We start from the raw sequence: 21,991 nt of genomic DNA on the forward strand, positions 1-21,991 counted from the left end.
GTAGCGTAGGTGTAGCAAGAAGCCCCAAATCCTTGATTTGGCCAGGAACAACTGCACTGCTTTGGCCCCAGAAGTGAAAGGAATGAGCTCGGCTGCTTCTCCTCCACACTGATTTTTCTCCATGCCCGTTCCGCATGCGCTTCGCGCGCCATTGGCGCTTTGCTCTCCTCTTATTCTTCACCGTCCCCTAAACCCAACGCCTTACTCTCTTCTCCTGACTCTCTGTTGTTGCATTGATTATGCTAATGGTGCAAAATTGGACTGTGCCACTCCTTGGAAAAATGTTTCCACTGTAAGTTTCACATTGTATGCTTAGTTTTTTACATCATATGCATTGCAAGTAGATAAAAATAGTTACCGTATTTCATAGATATATTTGCCGTTACTTGTTAAGAATATTGTCTGTATTTCGTAGGTGTATTTGCCAATATTCATAAATGATCATTGGATTCTCGATGTGGTCGATATACTTGGGGGCAAGATTTCTATTTATGACTCCATGATAGATTTAACAAAGGATTCAGTTTTGGTGAGACAATTGCTGCCTGTTGCAGACATGATACATCTAGTACTTCAGAAGATAGCATATCACGAAACACATCCAGACTGTAGTGAGGTTATATTGAAAATTCCTTGGCCCATCGTGCGAGTGTGTGACAGCCCGCAACAAAAATCAGGGTATGTACTATATATACAATGTGTTTTGAACATAATAATAAGAATGATGATTTTTAACAATTGATTTCTATGAATTTTTTTAGTGGTGATTGTGGAGCATTTTTATTGCGGTACTTGGAGATCCTAATCCATGGACTTGATATCAATTCATATTGCCAACAAGATTATGTTACACAATTTCGAAAAACCTTGGCTGTAAAATTATTTGGGCATAGGTCATGGAAAAAAACTTTATAGTGTCATTTTTTGGACTATGAGATGTAATAGTTATAATGAGGATGTTGTTGATATTTAATGTCATTAAAGATAACTTGACAGCATTAATATATTTTATTTTTTTGTTAATTATATTAATGATAGATAAGATAGTTTGTACAATCTATGTGATATAACAGGATTACCATATATGCACGGGGAATACGCTGTAAGAAAATACACGACTGCAGTCGGGTATTTGCACAGATACACGACTGCAGTCGGGTATTTGAAAATAAACATGACAAGCTCTATGTGATAAAATACTCGACTGCAGTCGGGTATTTGCACAGATACACGACTGCAGTTGGGTATCTGAAAATAAACATGACAAGCTCTCTGTGACAAAATACTCGACTGCAGTCGGGTATAGGGATGGCAATGGGGATGGGAGGGGAGGGAACCGATCTCCCCGTACCCATCCCCGATATTTTGCGTATGTCCCCGTCCCCTCCCCGTCCCCGTCAGAATTACTTAAGAGAATCCTCATCCCCTCCCCGAATAATAACAGGGGATCCCCGAGGGTCCCCGATCCCCGAATAACTAATACATTTTTTTTTTAATTTTGAGTTAATCATATTAAAATAAAAGTAAAGTTCGAAATATATTTGTTCGAAATATATCTTACATTAATATCTATTACAAAAGTCACATACATTAAATTAGTAAGTAACGCAACATGCAAGGAATACAAACTTCTTTTACAAACTATCATGAACAAATTAATAGTTTAATACAAAATTGTTACAAATAAAATCGAATTTAGATTCAAAATTAACTTTTTCAATGGTGGCGTGGGCACTTTATAAATGTGGACTATTCCCTTTACAACACAATAGTTAAATCGGAGCAAATCAAAAGCAAATATTAGATTATATTAGATTAGATTAGATATTAAAATTGTGATTCGATGTGGGCAATTATAACATCTAAAAATAAATAAAAAAATAGATTTAAGTTTAAAATATTTAAAGAATATTAAAATTTAAAAAAAATATTTGGCTAATAGAATCTACTTAGTCTTTTTAATGTCCTAAATAAAAATTTAGGACTTTAATTAGTTAATTAGGCCTAAAAGTTTAATAATATAAATATTTTGATATTTTTTATTTTTACCAATATTTATAATTTTATAATTTAAATTTTATTATTTATTTACTAGTAATTTTAAAAAATTAAAATAAAATTAAAAATTAAAATGGGGAAATGGGTAGGGGATGGGGATTCCACCTCATCCCTGTCCCCTCCCCGAATAAGAAATTGGGTATGAAATTATCCCCATACCCTCCCCGAATGGGGAAAATCCCCGAGGGTACCCGTCCCCGTGGGGATTTTTGCCATCCCTAGTCGGGTATTTGCACAAATACACGACTGCAGTCGGGTATTTAGAAATAAACATTACAAGCTCTCTGTGACAGTCAGGTATTTGCACAGATACACGACTGTAGTCGAATATTTAGAAATAAACATGACAAGTTTTATAACAGCCAAAATACACGATTGTACTCGGGTATGTATACAGAATAAAAACTCTTTTCAATCATTCATTATATTGATGACACAATCAATATAAATTTTAACATATCAAACTTCAAATAAATGAAACTAACTATAGTCCGGTTGCCTATCAAATAACATAAATCAAATACTTATTGAAATCGTAAATAAGTCGTAATACAATAGAACTTGTTTAACATTAATCATAAATTTTTGGCATATTCAACCCAAACACTCGGTCCATATTTTATAAGCCTCTGGTTGCCTCCCTTCAATACTTATTCTTAGAAAGCCACACAAACACAGTTATTCATCTGCGAAACAAAAAGGTAGAAATTTATCACTAAATATGAAAGATATTAAAAAAATTAAACATCAAAAAATAACAAGTATATAAGGTTCATAGTACTACATGTGCTTGTTTATGTTTCATTCGGTCTAACTACGGACTCATTATTAGACAGTGGGATTGGTGCACTGCAAGTTAGTCGATTATGTCCTCGAGAACTACACCTACCACACTTATAGCGCAACTTCTCTTCGCCTTGTGATGGTATCCTAATTTATTGTGGCCGACCTTTTTTTCGCTTTTCCACAGGGGTCAAAACCTCATTACTTTGCACTTCTTCTGAAACCTCCCATTCTTCTTCTGTGCCAACATGATATATTATTTCTGCGTATACTGCAACCCATGCTTCACTGGAATAGTAACGAGAACACATGTCATATACATACAATGTTTCTCGATACCTACAAACAGCTAATGCATGTTCACAAGGTAGTTGATCGAGTTGAAATTCCCGAAAACTGCATGTCTTGTCAAGAACGGGGCACCATGATCCCTTTTGCCTCCGTACCATTAAATCTATAATGGCCGTTTTGCTCAATCCATTCACCACAAAACATAATAGGCACACGTACTGAAGTCATTTCCTGTAATAATATAACAGTTGATTATACAACAAATACAAAAATAAAATCAAACAAGATTTATAACGAAGTGTGGATCTGTCTGCCTATTTACACGACTGATGTCGTGTAATTGATAGTTTGCACGACAATAGTTGTGTAACTTGCTAAAATACACAACTATAGTTCTGTAAACAGTCAGATGATATATTTAATAAAATATAACTGTAATCTTTGTACTAACATAATGCTAGGTGTCATAACAACTACTATATCTTTCAAACTTGCACGATTGTTGTTGTGTAAATTCATACATGCATGACAGAAGTCGTGTAAATTGCAAAATACATGACTCAGTAAATAATCAGAGGACATATTTCTTCTTAAAAAAATGTTGGGATCTCATAACAATTGGAACATTTTACATATATACACAACTATAGTATGTACGTTTATACGTACACGTTAGTAGTCGTGTAACTTATTAACACACACGACTATAGTCCAGTAATAGTAATATGATATATATAGTGAAAAATATATATTTTTTAAACCAATATAATGATAAGGTGTCACAATAATTAAAAATTTTTGCACATTTTCACGACTATAGTCGTGTAAATACATACATACACGACTGCTGTCGTGTATGTCAGGTGCAGAAAAAAAAATTTGACAACAACTTCAGGTTTTAACGAATGTAGTTATAAAATCCATCAAATAACAGTCATATGATGCAATGTAATGAAAATATGAGTTGCTTTAGTGTTTATCACAAACCAAACAAAACCCTAAAAATAATATAATGTCAATAAATTGAATAGATAGTCCAAAATTAAAAAAAAAAAAAGAGTTTCAAATACCTTATTCATGGGATGAATAATACACCCAACTGCAAACAAAAATCTCAGTGCATTGGCTGTTTGTGAGTGATTTTGAGTGTAGTGTGGTGTTTTTTATGAGTGGGCGTTTGTATTGTAAAAAGTAAAGAGTGTTGTGAGTTGTGTGTGTTTTATATTTTTCTTTAGGGATAATTTAGACAATGTACCAAATAAAAATACATATTTAGATAATTTTTAAACATGGGGTATATTTAACTAAATACCCTACTTTTAAGGCATATTTAATTAAAAAGCCCAAATGCATCAATTATACGAATATGGAATATATAATTTTGCTTTTGACTTATAAAAAAATGGCATTACTTTCTCTTAACTCAAAACTGATAGGCATGTGCCAATTAACTCTTTACTCAATTTCAAGAAAAATACCACTTGATGTGAAAACGAATCTAAAGACCAGTGGTACCAGAAAGCAGGGAGAGGAAGGGGAGGGGGAAAAAAAAAGTGTGAGCACCATAGCGAGCCAAGAGCCGATGGGGTTACAAAAAGCACTGGCTTTCTGAGATGCCGCTTTAATTTCAGATCCTCTATACTTCTTTGAGACAGCCAGCCGAGGGTTACACTCAGAACAGCAAAACTCAGCAGTTTGAGTCTCAAGAGGATCTATTGACTACTGTTACTGACTTGCTGCTATGCAGCTAGAACTAGATTGTAGGGTTTTCATAAACGTCGCCAGCTATATATATCTGGAGAAGATAGTGGGCCGGGCCAGGTTGGATCACTTTTGGGTACCATCCTTTTTTCAGCTGAGACATGGGCTTTGATCGTTTTTGTGCATTACAGCGTCCAGAGGAATAATATTGTACCATTGGCTTCCTCTGTATTGCCGAAAAAAAAAATAACTACATAGTTTTGCACACACAGCTTACAGGTCCCCAATTTTGTTTGTATTGTCAAATTCTAGTTCTATGAAGTATTAATTGGGTCCCTTTCTTTCTTGTCTTTCATTTGTGCGATTTTGATCAAATTCAGGCACACGAAATTCTCTTCCTTGGCGTGGTAGCGATAAAGAAAAAGGAAAAGAAAAAAGAAAAAAAATAAAATTGACTGGATCCAGATTAAAAAAAAAAAAAGCAGTACAGATCTTGTTCAAGTTTGCTTAGGAAAAGGGTAATCTTGATTCTCTCATTGCAAAAGAGATCTTAATTATAGGATCTTGCTCCTGCCCCTCTCTTTTTGTGCAAATACCAAACAACCACTGCCGTCGAAACTATTAATTAATTGTGACTGATAAAATTGTTGCACTCTGTTTAGGATAAATTGGAATAAACATGAATATTAAGTCGAACCATGTCTCCTTTCCCCGAGTGTTGCAAGCTGTGCTTCTTAATTATAATTGATATTGATATCGAATAATGTGGACTGCACAACACAGTGTAGAACAAGGGTAGTTATGCTATGCCATTGCCAGTCAAAAAACAAAAAAACTACAGTTATCTTGAGATCCAAGGAACTCATAGAGACTAATGGAATCTAGGCTTTGGGAAAAGCCCACAACTCTTCTTTTCTCTTTTTTCTTCACATACAGATACTTGATAAATATAGAGCAAGCAAACTATTTGGAGATGGAATGTCCAGTACTTGTAAGTATAAGACATACAGACAGTTGCTAGCTTCTGAAACTTCCAATGTCATCTGCTTTGTTAAGCATTTTACTAGCTTTTCTTATTGCTATTTCTACTCTGCAAACATCAGGTAACACCATCTGCAATCATGGCTTTAGTTAATGGATGGTACCGAATAGCAATTTGTTAATTTGTGTATTATAATCAGATGGTGAATTCATGGAATGGTGTATAGCTGACGGCCAAACCCCTGACGATGAGCTGCAAATGGCACTTGATTGGGCTTGTGGAAAAGGAGGTGCTGATTGTAACAAGTTACAAGCAAAGCAGCCTTGTTATTTTCCCAACACTTTGAGGGACCATGCCTCTTATGCTTTCAATGACTACTACCAAAAGTTCAAGCATCAAGGAGCAACTTGCTACTTCCATGCTGCTGCAATGATCACTGATCTTGACCCAAGTAAGATAACAATCTCTAATAAACTCATCTCATCATCTTATATCTACATCATAGCAATTCTCTCTCTTATATATATATATATATATATATATATATATATATATATATATATATATATATATATATATATATATATATATATTTCCCATTCCCAATAGATATATCGTATCAGTTATCTAGATCGTATGGTGTTTTAAATTTGATACATGCCATAACGTCTCTTTTTATCTGTGATGGCAGGTCATCGTTCTTGCAAATTCGAATATCGTCCATGAGTTTTAAAGTATTGAAGATTTTGTCAAATCTTGTTTCCTTTTTCTCTGCTTTATTGATAGATATTAAAATCTGATGAAAATTTTAGTAGTAACATTATCATTATGGGAAGTGAATTTTCAGTTTTGCTTGCGAATTGCAGTGGCTTATTTGGTCCTGGTCTCACTTAACGTATTAGAATCGTATTTTCTGTGCAACAGTGCTTTATTCAATAACCGATTACAAGAGATCTAATTCGATTAATTAGTAGTAATCTATCAATTCACAAACACTCTTGATATATACAACTCAGGCCTCTCACACAAGATTAAGATTGAAATTAAAATTAAGTGGGATCAGCTGATTGTCAATTCAATGCATGCTGATCGGCCTCTGTCTCTGCAGCATCGCTAGAATTACAAACAATGTTGCTGCACACTGCACAGAGCCAGATATCCTTGCCCAATGAAGGGCCAATATATTTTTCATTTTCCCCTCTTCTTCTTATGCAACAACTTGCTCATATCTTTTGTTAATTTCCCATGAATTGTGGGCCATCTTAGAGCAGGGCTGCATGGACGCCGACAGATATGGCGTTAGTTCTGAGGAGATGCGAGACTGTTAATTTCATCGCCATATGATCATGAGAGATAAAAACAATGTGCAGTTATCTTATGCATTTATAGAACATGGGGAGTCTCATCATTGTCAACATTATTAATTCATTCATCACCATATATATTTAGTCCTAGAGAGCAAATGCAATTTGCTATCCTATGGTTCACATTAATTCTAAGGGCTAGTGAGGATTATATGAGACAGTGAGTCAGTGACCCACTATCCCGGTCAACTGAACTTCAATTTTGTCTATGAAATTTCTTCTACATTTTTCTTGCTTTTTCTTCACCACTTCTGTTATCATTCACGACCATACGTTGGGGAAATACAATGCACGCAAAATCTTATATTACACATATGTATGCAATGACCAAAGTCTGGCCAATATTGTGACAATACAATTGAATCACCTTCCATACGCAACACACCTCCCAAAGCCCCATCTTTGGTCTTTTGAAAACATCTACAATTGGGTTGTGCCCAGTAATTATCGCTTGACTAGACTTAATTAATGTGATTCAAACACAAAATTTCTTGGGAAAAATTGACTCTGCTGTCATGTTAACTTGCCACTTAACCTGAAAAGATAATCTATGAGGTAAACTGTCCAAACAAAATATATAGTTTAATTTAGATTCTGACAGGTTGTAGTTGTAGTAATTTTTAGATAAAGAAAGTTGAATTTGAACGGTTAACACACAATTATTGTACTTATTTAAATATTTTCTGTGATAATCAATATAAACATAGTGGATGATGAGGCACTCATTTGAGGCGATGATGATAATAGATTGCTTGTGGGAGAGTGGAAATTCATGTAAGTTATATATCGCGTAAAGATGACAATAGGCAGTACTTTCCCACAAACAATTGATAGAGTTTGATCATTGATGTTGCCACCTCTTTTGGACGATCTGGAATTTTGCATCGCAACACAAGGAGATAGACTAAGCATTGATAATGGAATTAAGTAGGTGAAAATGGCTTGAAGTACGCAACCCGTGGCACCATTTCACTTCCTTTTTTGTCTATGGGGCATGCTTTTGGACTTTTTAGTGCTTGAAATTGTTCAGAGAAGGTGGGTCCACACTGTCGAGAGAGAAAAGTTAACCTTCAATGGTCTGTCTCTATCTCATTAATAACAAGCATCTCCGAAAATAGATGCTAACTAAATTTGATTTGAGAAGAGTTTGATTAAAATAATGTAAATTTATTTTTATTTAAAGAATTTTTTAAAAGAAAATTTATTTTTATTTAACATAAATAAATAAATATTTAAAAAATAAAATTAAATGAGTCTTTTAGGAATATTACATTTTTTTTGGAATTAATAATATAATATTATTATTTTAGTATCATTGTTAAAGAACAAAGAAAAAGAAATACAATAATTATATAAATAAAAAAAGAGAAAAATTAAATTTGATAACAAAAAAATTTATTTTTTATTTATCACATAAATATAAATAAATAAATATTTTAAAAATTAAATTAAATAAGCCATCACTATGTCTCTCGAACAAATGACCCACCACTTTAGACGAAGCCACTAGCAAGCATCAAAGCATGCCACTTTAATCATTTCATCACTCATTTTTTTTATCATGAGCGATTTGCTTTTGTTTCACGTTTAGCTTTTAAACAGGGTCATTGTTTTTTGTTTTGTAATAAGACTTTTGTTCTTTCTACTATATTGTTGACAGAAATGGGTCCTCATGAATTCTACCAATACCATCAACTTCATTCAATAGGCACCTCTTTTACCTTATCTGACACCTTCCTTGCCTTGGGACAACAAACTATGGCCTTTCCCGGAAAAAAAGAGTTCAAATTTTTAGTCTCAAGTTTTCTCTTTCATATTTAATACTCCTTTGCTGTAATTCAGAGGCGCAGTGCCCTTTGTCTGTAGGAAGTGTAGAGCCACCAGGTCCTCTTCTCTTTACCACTTGGCACTCTCACAGCCTATTCATTCTTGTACAGGCATAGCAGTGCTGTATTTTTTTAATATTCAATGAGAAAAAATGTTTTCTTGGGTGCCTATTTAAGAAGTGGAACGTGGTGGTTGATGTTGGGTAAAGGTTAGGATCTTTTTCTGGATTTGAGAGCTGTGTCCTGAACTCTTCTATGCTCCTTCTGTTCAGATTTCTTCCTTTAAGTGTTAAATCTTTGGAAGAAAAAAAAAATGAGTTATTTGGGTGTTGGTGTTAGTCCAGGGAATGTGCCAGTGTATCGTGGCACCGTAATGAAGGTTGTTGATAGGAGAATAAGGCTTGTAGAGTTGGTTTTGAGGTGTGTGATCTGTGGTTTAGGTGCTCTTGCTGCTGTTCTTGTTGGGACTGATACCCAAGTCAGAGAAATCTTCTCAATTCAAAAGAAAGCTAAGTTTACAGACATGAAAGCTCTTGTGTAAGCTTCTAAAATCTCTTAAAATCTTGAGCTTTTAACTTTATGTACCTTAGGCTAAGCATTTGTACGTTTCTTGTGTTATTACTCTTGTATAATGCAGGTTTTTGGTGGTAGCAAATGGAATAGCTGCAGCCTACTCTTTAGTGCAAGGGGTGCGCTGTACCGTTGCTATGCTCAAGGGAAGTGTGCTCTTTAACAAGCCACTAGCCTGGGCAATTTTCTCTGGAGATCAGGTAATATTTGATTGCTGCCAATTCTAATTGATTGTTCTCCTTCTATTTCTCATCAGGTGAAATTTCCATGATTGTCCATGAGTTGGTTGTCACTGATAACGGAGTGCTTCATATGATAATTGAGTTTTTTAGGTGAAGGCAGACTATATTTGACTGGGTGTTGGATATGGGATATTACAAGTCGTAATTTACATCAACACCTCCCTTTCCCGGATCTGCTTCCTGTTCAGGGGTTTGCTTCTTAAATTTGGAATGTCTAGAGTGTGTACTTTGTGAATTTATCATTACCGTTAGAGCCTTTTGAGGTCGTGGACTTTCATTTGCAGTATGTTGTTCAATATAATATTTATGACATTGCTTGATTTATGTGCTAAATTGATATCATTAATTACTGATTAAGCTAATCTAAGAAGTAAGACGAAACGAGTATCCCATTTGTTTTAGCCAATAACCATATGTGCTGCATGGATTAACTTGTTTGTGCAGATGATGGCATACTTGACAGTAGCTGCCGTGGCAGCTGCTGCGCAATCAGCTGTGTTTGCGAAGCTGGGACAACCAGAATTACAATGGCTGAAGATATGCAACATGTACGGGAAATTCTGCAACCAAGTAGGGGAGGGAATTGCGTCAGCTCTATTGGTTAGCATAAGTATGGTGGTTCTGTCTTGTATCTCTGCTTTCAGTCTCTTCCGCTTGTATGGTGGCAGCAAGGCCAAAAATGGCGCAAGGTGGTAAGATATTTTAAATCACTGAGCATACTTTGCTCGGTCGGGTGTTGTCGGTGGAGGTTAAGCTGGATGCTGCCGCAATAAATGAATGATAAATAAGAAGCTGATGATGAAGAAAAGTGAACTGTGTATGTGACTATCCCAAGCTAGTAGTAGCCACTTGATGAACAAAATAATTAATGCAGAGTCTTTGTAGATTGTATTAATATTTATTATACACAGCTTTCATTTTCAGCAATTACGAGCATAAAATCTTTGTTGGACATTAACAGAATTCATTTTAGCAAGAGTGGATGCAAAAGAGCGGAGGCACACATACATGTAACTCCAGAAATGAAGAAAGATTAAGACTCGTTTCGAAGTTTCAACATCTACAATCAAGATTTGCAACGACCGGCTACCACTGTCTGACCTTTTTTAGCATTTAATAACACCAACATTTGTGTACACACACACACACACACACACACAATGCAGGTTTCATAACAGAAAGTGAACAAAATAAAAGTTTCTCCCAAGTATTGAAATTTGAACGTTCCTATTCCAAGCAGGATTTGTCAATTTCCGGTTTTTCTCAAATATTTCACAATTTAATGAATCCTGCTTCATAATTCAGAATGTTTTCATTTTTTGAATTACAAATTCATAGCCGTAATCCATGTTGCAAACTGATCATATACACCATGAGTCTGTGAACATATATTTTTCAAGAAGTGAGAAAAATTTGGAGAAGAAAACTGATAAGAGATTGATAATAAACCCAAAAAGAAAGAAAGAAAGAATAAACAAAATGAAAATGACAAAACATTATTGAAAATTTCCCGAGGATATGATGCGATCATATTATGTGTTATTTTTATTTCATTGTGTTATATATAAACATTTTATGTTTTATATTTGTCTTTTGATCTGATTATATTAAGTTACGAATTCTTGATCGAAAGTTCACTTTTTACAAAAATATATAATAACAATTACAAATATTTATGGCATATTGTATACAATACAAACATAATAAATGGAATGATTCGACGATTGTATGTTGTGAAGCATGAACAAAGGAAGATGGTTAGTTATATAATTTGCCATGGACTAACCAAATAAGAAGACGAAGATAGGCACAACGTGACAAAATCTATGTATATTTAAGATAGAGTGATGATACAGCCATAAATTTTTGTACAAATTTATCTTGTACAAACTGACGTGTCATTAATTCATTGGTTAAATAAAAATATAAAATACTAAAAACAAATCATATAGAACAAGTGATATTTAATTCAACCAATCTAATTATGTCACATTAATTTATACAAAAAAAATTTATACAAGAATTTATCATTATATCATTACCCATTTAAGATAACATAACTAATTATTATATATATAATTAAATTTAATATAAATACTACTTAATTTTTTCAAATATATGGGACACACGCGTAAAGTAAATGAATTTCTCGCAGGGCATGGGGCCACAGATTCTATTTTGTGGTTGTGGGGCTTGCACTTGCTGTAGCCACGGATGACGGAGCAAGGGTTGTGGATTGTGGTGGGCACGTGCTTTTATAATCTAGGGAATCAGAGACGTACACGTCAGTAATCAATAGACATCCGAATCACTTGGACTTGTGCTCCTTTTCCACAAATCAGAAAAATCTCATTGGCTAACACAATCTCCTTGCCCTCACTGAATCCCTCCTCAAAATCAAAACCGCCTTTGACCCGACCGAACATTTCCTACAACACACGCGCCTCAAAATCAAAACTCTCCTTGTGGAGTATCTTCTGCCTCTCCCCCATATTTGTTCTTTCTACAGAATTAATCTACCCCCTCCAAAAAATAAAAAATAAAAAAAATCCCTAAAATTGAGCTCTGAATTAATCGCCGTTTGTTTAATCAATTCGGCGGATGCAGTGTTGAATTGAAGAAAGAGAAATGTCAGAGAAGTTCTCGCCTACGCTGAGAATCGGAGATCTTAGCGATTTTATAGCACCGTCTCAGAATTGCGTTGTTTCTCTTAAAAAAGCTACCTTTAAAGACCCTGATAAGCCCCAGGTGCATATAAATGATATATCCTTTTCTTTTTTCTTTTTATTTTAAGCGACTTTAGTAATACCCTTTATTTCAATTTGTAATTTTTGTTTTCCTTATTGTGAAGGTTTCTACTTCCAGCAAGCAGCAGGCTGAACCGGTGAAAATCTCACTCAAGGATTGCTTAGCTTGCAGGTAATTGATTGTTTTATACATGTTCTGTTATGTTGCCCCGGTGAAAAAGCTCATTGTTTTGTGATATCTTTGGACACGTGGTAGTGGATGCATTACGTCAGCGGAGACTGTGATGCTTGAGAAGCAGAGTTTGGATGAGTTCCTATCAAATATTAATAAAGGAAAGGCTGTTATTATTTCCCTTTCTCCACAGTCAAGAGCTTCGCTTGCTGAACATTTTGGCATCTCTCCTCTTCAGGTAAAACGGGGCTCAGTTATAATTTTTTTTAGAAGTTTTGTATGCTTCTCTTGGTTGAGGATTATATCATCTTATGATTTTTTGCTATTGGGTAGTTTCCTCAGTCAAGGTGATGTTTAAGTTTCATATGTCACACAATTTTATGAAAACGTCCGATGAATTATTGATTCTTATTATACTGCAGGTCAATGATCTAAGTGTGAAGTCGGCTTTTGTTTGTAACATAACAATTGTTTGAAAAAAAATTTCAGGTTTTCAAGAAACTTACAACATTCTTGAAGTCGCTTGGAGTGAAGAGCATCTTTGATACAAGCTGCAGTAGAGACTTAACGCTTATTGAAGCTTGCAATGAGTTTATTGCTCGCTACAAACAAAGCCAAGAATCTGATGATGAAAGGTCCAATTCATCCCTGCCCATGCTGTCGTCGGCATGTCCAGGTATTTAAGTCTATCCCTGTTAGGCAACTAATGATGATCTCCTTACACTATAAAACCATCCATTGTGTTATCAATGATCAATAGTTGTTGCTTATAAGGATTATGGAAGGATGTTGTTCAATTATGTGAAGATCTTTCTTTTATTTTAGGGTGGATATGCTATGCTGAAAAACAACTTGGCTCCTATATTCTTCCATATATTTCCTCTGTGAAGAGCCCTCAGCAGACAATTGGAGCTACCATCAAACACCATATTTGCCAAAAATTGGGTTTCAGGTAATTCTTTCATTAAAGTTGGAGCCTTGAAGCAGTGTATTTGTGTTGTAAGGCATATTCACTTATGAGTCCTAGGATTTTAGGAGAGATATAGTATGCAAAGTTTCCTTTTATGTGAATCTACATGTTTAGGCATTAGCAGGAGTGAATCATTTGATTGCTGAATGCTTGTTTAATAGGCCAGATGAAATTTACCATGTGACTGTGATGCCTTGCTATGATAAGAAGCTAGAGGCTGCTAGAGAAGACTTTGTTTTCCAATTCGATTCTCAAGAAGAAACCTATAGGGATGAAGGACTTGAGATTCCAGAGGTTGATTCAGTCCTGACGACTGGGGAAGTTTTAGATTTGATACAGGTGAGATGAGGCTTTCATTGGTACTAACTTGTATAACTGCTTTCACTGTAAACAGTTTCTTTCTGGTTTGAAACAATAATGATGTCTAACTTTGTACTACTGTATTTCAATTTATGCAGTTAAAAGCAGTAAATTTTGAAGCATTAGAGGAATCTCCTCTTGATAAAATGTAAGAATTAGAATAACTTTTTTATGAAGCCATCTGCATGATGGTTAGAGTAGCCAACTAAAATAGAATCTGCTTTGGTCATCCTGCAGGTTGACCAATGTTGATGATGAAGGACATCTTTATGGGGTTGCTGGAAGTTCTGGAGGTTATGCAGAAACAGTATTCAGACATGCTGCTAAAACACTATTTGGAAAAGTCATTGAAGGTCATCTAGAATTTAAAACCATCAGAAACTCTGATTTCCGAGAGGTGGCTCTGGAAGTAAGCTTCCTTTTTAATTTTGATCACATCTTATAGGCATGTGAGAAGCTTGTCCTGGAATCTTCGGTTTTGTAATGAACATCGTTGCAGTGTTGTTATTCCATAGGATTGAAAATATCTAGGGCATACTATGTACTGCATGTCATTTTGGTTATGACATTGTGCTCCATCTCGTTATGTAGGTGGAGGGAAAAACGGTGTTGAAATTTGCCCTATGTTATGGCTTCCAGAACCTGCAAAACATTGTCAGGAAAGTGAAAATGCGAAAATGCGATTATCAATTTGTGGAGGTCATGGCATGCCCTTCAGGTCAATCTTCCTTTTTAGTTTTTATTCATTGACGTAGAATCTGGCTGTTTGCTTTCTATGTCAAATCAAAAATTGGTGGATATTAACTCCTGAGCTATTGATTAACAGGTTGCTTGAATGGTGGAGGTCAGATCAAGCCTAAGCCAGGGCAATCACCGAAGGAGTTGATTAAGACACTGGAAACCATCTATTTGGAAAATGTAAGTCGTTCTTCTATTAGCATTGACATATTCTTTATGCCTCGTGGTGTTCTGGGTCTCTTCATTTTCAAAACTAGAAAGGCACGGTTAATTTTTGGTGTATTCTAGTTAATTCATAGTACCACGAACTATAAGTTTCTTGATCGCATGGGTGCCACGCAAGGGTCCAGGTTGGGTCATGAAATTGCCACAATCATTACCTCAATGACTATACTACTAGTTATCCAAAATGTGGTCTATAGTAGGAATATGCCTACCAGTATGTGTAAGTGGATTTTTTGCTGGCCTGCAGGCCTGGTGTACTTGACAGTGTACAAGATTATTTACCATTCAAGTGATGTGGTTGGAAACTTTTTGGCAGTCAATATATATGCCACAAGCATGTAATGCTGTTATTGATTTTTTATGACCTTGCATATCAGATCCATTTATGGAATATTATTGTGAGATCTGCATGTAATTTGACCTCTGGTGTGGTGCTGTGTTATTAACTGATTGCTCTTTTATATATAATAGGTAATGGTAGCTGATCCTTTCAAAAATCCTCTGGTGAGAAGCTTGTATGATGAGTGGCTTGAGCAACCTGGTTCAGAGAAAGCTAAAAAGCACGTGCACACAGAATACCATCCTGTAGTGAAAAGTATCACTGCTCAGTTGCATAATTGGTGAAAGCATTTACCATCCCAACACTTGATCGTATACAATTTTGGAACTTTAGAACTCTCTTCTTGTGCCCCATGCCGTCTCCAAGTTGTGTTAGCAATTTCAGACATGGCACCACAGCGATGCTGGCCATTTTTTGTCAATCATGGGATTGCATTTGCAGGGAAGTCCAATTTTGATAGGGTAAACATATATTTATTTACTTCAAAGGTTTTCACTCATGTACATACTCTGTATTAGAAATGTTACATATAGAAGAAAGCATTGAGTTAGACACTGATGCGTCATGGCACTTAATTTCATTTCCTTGTGTCATTTTTTCTTAGTTGAACAGTCCGAATAAGGTTCCCTTTGCTCATGTACATAGCATTTATTTTGGAGCCTGATACTCTCATTTTTGTTATGTATAATTGGATTTTTGGGGGATTGTTGTGCTTGCCCTGGAAACAAAATAATTGTCCTTGTATGTGCCAACTCTGACCCGGTGTTGGAGATTGGAGAATCCTTGTATGTTTTACTGTGATGATTGATGAGGGAAATGTACATGGTCAAGCTAAAATGGACTTTTTTGGGTGAAGTGGATCATGTATAAATGTGTTTTGGGTTTAACTTTTATCTGATGAGTGATGAGCTCTCAAACTGCTCAAGACTGCTAAATTAAGGATAACAGTGTATGCAGGGTCTGTTTGATCAATGAATCTAGTCGCAGGCGTTTGGTACTCAGATATCCATTTAAGATTTGCTGTTAAGAAGGATGTAATTTGTCTATAATTATCTGTTAAGTGATGATAGAATCATTTAATTTAATCAGTTGGATTTTATCATATCAATTTATATAAAATAAGAAAAAATTTATGTTGTCGTGATTAAAAATTTAAAATTACGGCATTAGTATGATGATTAATATAAATTTTGTAAATTATATATAAAATTAGTAAATAAGATGTAAAATAAGTAAATTAATATAAAAGTGGTAAATTGATATTTTAAAATTGTTAATAAAGCAAATACTTGTAAAAATAATATAAAACTTATTGTAAATTAATATTAAATTTACATTAAACAAAAAATAGTTTATTCATTTAATCTAATTAAACAAAGAAAAAAGTCACTCATTAACTTAAAACAGAAAATTTGTATTAAAAACAATTGAAATAGATTTTATTGAATTAATTTAACCATAAATTCTATATCTATTTTAGGACATTCTTAAAATTATTTTCATTTTCTACTGTAGGACAAAGAAAACAAACATTTTCTTTTTCTTGATGTGGAATAAGACAAAACAAAATTAAAATATATTCTTAGAATATTTGATATATTTTATATATCAATAAAATTGGATCTAATTTTAAGTTTTATATATATTTCACGTGGTTTTTAATTTTACTTCTTGTTTTTAATTAAAGATCATTTGGGGTTGCCATTGAGTAGGTTTATAAGGTTGTAAACTCACTTTATCTTCTAACAACTTTGAAAAACATAAAATGAATATTTTTTCATAATCTAATTTTGATAATAGTTTATTCTTAACAAAATTTTACATATATTATTGCATGTATTATATAAATTCAAAACTATCATTATTCAATCCAGAAATAAAATTAGTAAATATATAAGATAATCATTATTATAATAAGTTTTTATTACCTTTTTTTACTAACTCTTATATTAATTTAGTTGTTTTGTCTTTCATTTAGAAGTCTTATGTTTTATTTACATAGTTTATGTTCTATTCTACATTTAATATTGATTTATAAGTTTTATGTTACATCTATAAGTTTTTATTTTGTTTACCAATAAAACTCTAATCTATCACTCCTATATATTAATTTACTTGTCCTACCCATTTAAAAGTCTTATGTTTCATTTACTCAATTGATGTTTTATTTTACACTTAATATTGATTTACTATTTTATGTTACACTTATAATTTTTGTTTTGTTTAGTAATAATAGATCAATTTACTACTTCTATGTTAATTTACTTATTTTATCCTTCATTTACAAGCATTGTGTTTTATTTGCATAAGTTATATATTTTTTTATAATTGATGTTTATTTATAAGTTTTATACTACATTTATAATTTTTTTCTCAATAATACACAAATTGACTATTCCTATGTTAATTTACTTGTTTTACCCTCACTTTATAAGTCTTATGTTTCATTTACACAGTTAATGTTTTATAGTACATTTATTGTTGATTTATAAGTTTTATGTTGAATTTGTAAGTTTTTATTCTATTTACTAGTAATACATCAATTTACCACTCTTATATTAATTTACCTATTTAAGCTTTTATTTACAAGTATTTTGTTTCATTTTATATAATTAATGCTTTATTTTATAATTAATATTAATTTACAATTTTTTAAAAAATGTGCATATCTTACGTTTTATTTACATAATTCATGTTTAATTAAGCGTGTTTGGGAGAGAGCAATATTACAATATGTGACTTCTTGGGAAAGTCTCGCGTTGCACCCCTCCTTTTATCTTTAGAAGATTTGATTCATATTTAAACATGATAAAATCATGGCATCGTAAAATAAATTAAATAATCCAATAAGATAAATTTATACATGAATTTGAAGTTTTATTTTTTCACTCATTTGTTACGGGTGTCACTTGAAGAGCTTCTGGAAAAATATAAGGAAAGAAATCTGGTGATTTGGGAAAATTTTCAGTGAGATACTGAATTTACGGCCTTCCTTTTGATGGACTGAAAATGCCAATCTTAGACACTAAACTAAAGCAAACAAAATCGCAAGAAAGGAAAGTGATTAGTTGCGGACACGTGGTTACAAGGCATATAATAAAAACCAGGACAGAAGCCCCATGTTTCCGCTTATGAAAACTAAAACCTTCTGTCTTTGGTGATACTGGAAAAATAGGTGGAAAAAAAAAAGAAAAAAAGAAACGGCAACATTTACGGCTTTCATCTTCAATCTTGTAACCTTTACCTGGCAAAGCAATAGGGAAAGATGGTAAATTTCTTATAAAAGCATTCCTCTCTCTCTTTCTCGTATGAATTACTGTTACCAATTCTTTTTATTCATTCAAGGCGGCAAATTTTTTTTCTTTTTAATACATATATACCTTTTCTTGGTTAATCTGTTCTTTTTTATCTTTCACGTTATGCGAATTTTTGTTTCCGTGTTACAGAGTTTTAATGGATAATTCTGTAGTTAGAATTGATCTCTTTGCATCTTGTTGATGTCGATTGAGCTGTTCCTGGTCTCTTTTTGTTTTGAACTTTTGATCTGTCTTATAATCAGTTTTCATATTATTATCTTGGGAAAATTTTGATGGGACTGACAGATGAGATGAGAAAAAATTATTAGCATGTTGATTGCGTTATAATAATTACTGGTCATTTCCAATAGGATTTGCCATACGTGTTTTGTTTTCTTATTTGGGTTGTTCGGACAGACTACATCGAAGCGGCTTGCAGAGAGGAAGAATGCAAGGTTCCAGAAGAACGTCACAAGGAGGGGATCAGTTCCTGAAAGCTCCGCAAAGAAAGGATCTGATTACCCCATTGGTCCAATTCTGCTTGGCTTCTTTGTCTTCGTAGTTTTAGGATCATGTATGTTATTGTTCCTGTTATCTTTTTTTTTTTTTTTTTAATTTGTTATCTCTTCTGGCTTGTGCAGTTGTGCTTCCAATAATCTAATTCATTTCCCCCTTTATTGGCCGGCAGCTCTTTTTCAGATTATCAGGACAGCTACTAGTCGGGGCATGGCTTGAAGTTGAAGAGCTTGACAAGTCCCCAAATAACGGCATAATAAGATATCATGTGAATCTGCATGTTTAAGAGTGATGATAGAAGATACTCATCACTTGTTCAGTACGTATAATAAAATCTGCACTTCAATAAATCTTTTCCAGTTTTTGGCGTCTTGGCCTGCAAATTCCTTATGCTGTGTTGGGGACACTGTTTTGTGGCTGCTTCCTTTTTTTTTAATGAGTTAAAGACCATAAAGATTAATTTGATACCATTGAAGCCAAGATTAGCAAAAAAATAAGAACTGTCAATTATGAAGTACGTAAGACAGTTTGAACTGTATGGAACACATATCAACTACATGGAAAGCAAGCTACTAATAATATTGTCAGACTCCGCTTTTCATTGACAGCAATAATGGCTCCATTGAGCACATTCCATAATACACTGCATCCAACTTACATGTATCTGTATCATCGAGTTTGAACTCTTTATTTGTGTGGAATGGTTGAAGAGCACCATATAACATCATTACAGCGGGGAGCTATTGCCATGACTCTGAATTTTGACTTCTGGATATTGATGTAAAATAAGTAGGATGACAAAAGACAACAGGGCGTAAAAGAAATGCTTGAGAATCCAAACGACTGACAGACCAATTAAAGGACTTTATGCAGCATTTGCTTCCCATATGTGCGTTTACTTTCATCTGACTTCCGAATTGGTCGGGCAATTCTGCTGCCTGCGTTGGAGTTCTGGTAACAATCAGAACTTTTGTAAAGTTTTCTGCTATGAGAATGAGAACTGAATCCAAACTCACTGCCCGTTTCCACGCTGTTCATGCAAAAGCTTTCATCATCAAGTTCAGGAGAATCATAGCTCGATGCCTCGAATTCCTACAAGCACAAGATACCATTCACTCTTAACTGATTATTGTGATTCTGGGAAACAGATATGCTCTAAGAAAATAGTAGGCACTCTCCATCTCAATCTCTCACTCTCATTGATAGATAATAAAGAAATAGCAAAGAAGAATTGCCCGCTTAATTACCTTGGTGGTCTTTTTTTTGACACTAAATGGTGTTAGACAAGGATTCAAATCCTTGAGAAACAAGTCGTCAGGACTGCCAGGGGTTGTTACATCTTCGGAGCTGAATTCCTGCATAAATTTTGAGCAAACTATTAATTGAAAATCTCATCAAAGATAGAATATCGGTGGCTTGGCTTCGGGATGACATGGATCCAAGGAAGAATTTTAAAATAATACCAAAGAATTAGCAGGCTCTTCGTGATCATAAGACGGTGTCCTAGGGCAGGTTCCATGACGCATGATCATACCAGTCCTGGCTGAATATTTTTCTGCTTTTACCTGCAGCTTAAACAAATCAGCCAGCAAAATTGAAAGGTCTCCTGATGCTCAGTTTAGAGTAGATGAAAGATGAATTATCATTCATCGTATATAGAAACAGAATAGACGACAGGTAGAATACCTCAGCAAGATCTTGAGCAAGGCTCTGAAGGTGCCCAGTGAGAGAGGTAACCTGCCTTTGGAGAGACGGAATGACTTGTTTCAGCTCAGAACCCTGCTTTTCTAGAAGCCCTTGAAGGTGAGAATCCGTAGCATGATCTGGGAACAATGTTGCACTCTTTAGTGCCTTAATTTCTTCCCTCTGCTTTAAGCACAAGTTTTTCAGCTTCTCAACCTGCAAGCCGCATATATAAATATATATAAATGATTTTGATTGGCTGCATCTCTAGACTGGCGATTAGAAATTAAACAAGCAAAATCAAGAAAAATTAAGGATGGGGGACTCAACTAATGTTATATATATAACTCACTTCATTGTTCTTTTCTTGAAGCAACATTTTAAGCTGAGAAATCTCAATGCCTTGCTCCTTATTAGCATTCAAAAGCTCTCTTTCACTTCTCAACACCATCGCCAAAGTCCTCGCATTCACATTATTATTACCGCCGCCTCCCTTGACTTCCCTCAACGGCAACGCTTTCACTTCCGATTTCTTCTCGTTCTCAATTTTACCTCCAAACAACTTCCTCTGCAACCCACCAAAATTGCCCCCCTTTCTCGCCGTTTTCTTCAGATCCTCCGCTATCACGTCCGACGGTATCACCAGCCCCACCGCCCGACTCGATGATGATGATTTTTTCTCCATAAACTTCTTCACCATGTTGGCCAAATTTGTATTATTGTTCTTATTAGTCTTTGTGGCTGCCGTTGAGGGTTTTGATTTGATGATTGCGCGTGAAGATGAAGTGGGTTGATTCTGGGGCTTAAGTTCGAAACTGGAAGAAGCTGGATCTGACAAGTACGAGGATGTTGATGAGCGCGAATCGTATGAATTGTATCTTGTTGCCATTTTTGCAGGGTTCCTCTTCTTGCTTCACTTTAGCCTAGAGAATTGAACAAGAAGAAGAAGAAGATTTGATTGAAGGTTTTGTCTTTGTGATTGTGATGACTGATGATGTATTGTCTGTGATTTTTGAATTTGGGGTTTTGGTTTTATGTGACGTGGCCTCCGAGCGCAGAGGCGCTGTCCGAATTCTGAATTCAAATTTTGGTTTGGCCGCGGCATTGTCATTTTTTTTTTCTTTTTT

General features: G+C 34.4%; 5 protein-coding genes across 6 annotated transcripts; 4 read left to right on the forward strand and 1 right to left on the reverse strand.

The window, feature by feature from the left end:
• The first annotated feature begins 5,824 nt into the window (after positions 1-5,824).
• Positions 5,825-6,541, forward strand: LOC18050620 (glucan endo-1,3-beta-glucosidase 4). The gene is made up of 3 exons (XM_006449836.2): positions 5,825-5,936; positions 6,015-6,266; positions 6,507-6,541. Exons 1-3 carry the CDS (start codon positions 5,870-5,872, stop codon positions 6,539-6,541), a joined length of 354 nt encoding a protein of 117 aa, XP_006449899.1. The 5' UTR covers positions 5,825-5,869.
• Positions 6,542-8,874: 2,333 nt separating this feature from the next.
• On the forward strand, positions 8,875-10,694 carry LOC18050621 (CASP-like protein 2B2). Its single transcript, XM_006449837.2, has 3 exons — positions 8,875-9,542; positions 9,643-9,775; positions 10,262-10,694. Exons 1-3 carry the CDS (start codon positions 9,319-9,321, stop codon positions 10,511-10,513), a joined length of 609 nt encoding a protein of 202 aa, XP_006449900.1. The 5' UTR covers positions 8,875-9,318; the 3' UTR covers positions 10,514-10,694.
• Positions 10,695-12,183: 1,489 nt separating this feature from the next.
• On the forward strand, positions 12,184-16,262 carry LOC18050622 (protein NAR1). Its single transcript, XM_006449838.2, has 11 exons — positions 12,184-12,565; positions 12,669-12,736; positions 12,821-12,974; positions 13,226-13,412; positions 13,562-13,688; positions 13,868-14,045; positions 14,165-14,214; positions 14,304-14,475; positions 14,658-14,784; positions 14,893-14,984; positions 15,501-16,262. Exons 1-11 carry the CDS (start codon positions 12,446-12,448, stop codon positions 15,651-15,653), a joined length of 1,428 nt encoding a protein of 475 aa, XP_006449901.1. The 5' UTR covers positions 12,184-12,445; the 3' UTR covers positions 15,654-16,262.
• A 2,174-nt stretch (positions 16,263-18,436) lies between these two features.
• On the forward strand, positions 18,437-19,547 carry LOC18050623 (stress-associated endoplasmic reticulum protein 2). The gene is made up of 3 exons (XM_006449840.2): positions 18,437-18,637; positions 19,083-19,239; positions 19,354-19,547. Exons 1-3 carry the CDS (start codon positions 18,635-18,637, stop codon positions 19,398-19,400), a joined length of 207 nt encoding a protein of 68 aa, XP_006449903.1. The 5' UTR covers positions 18,437-18,634; the 3' UTR covers positions 19,401-19,547.
• An 88-nt stretch (positions 19,548-19,635) lies between these two features.
• On the reverse strand, positions 19,636-21,957 carry LOC18050624. Of its 2 annotated transcripts, none has more exons than XM_024191895.1 (5): positions 21,217-21,957; positions 20,868-21,080; positions 20,645-20,746; positions 20,429-20,536; positions 19,636-20,273 (listed from the first exon to the last, which is right to left on the reverse strand). In XM_024191895.1, the coding sequence occupies exons 1-5, from the start codon at positions 21,751-21,753 to the stop codon at positions 20,037-20,039; spliced, it is 1,197 nt and encodes a 398-aa protein (XP_024047663.1). In that variant the 5' UTR covers positions 21,754-21,957; the 3' UTR covers positions 19,636-20,036. The 2 variants fall into 2 exon arrangements, with proteins under 2 accessions (XP_024047663.1, XP_024047662.1); XM_024191894.1 differs by having other exon boundaries at positions 20,645-20,752.
• Between the last annotated feature and the right edge of the window lie 34 nt (positions 21,958-21,991).

Source organism: Citrus clementina, unplaced genomic scaffold, assembly GCF_000493195.1.
Source record: "Citrus clementina cultivar Clemenules unplaced genomic scaffold, Citrus_clementina_v1.0 scaffold_2, whole genome shotgun sequence".
Lineage (NCBI taxonomy): Eukaryota > Viridiplantae > Streptophyta > Magnoliopsida > Sapindales > Rutaceae > Citrus > Citrus x clementina.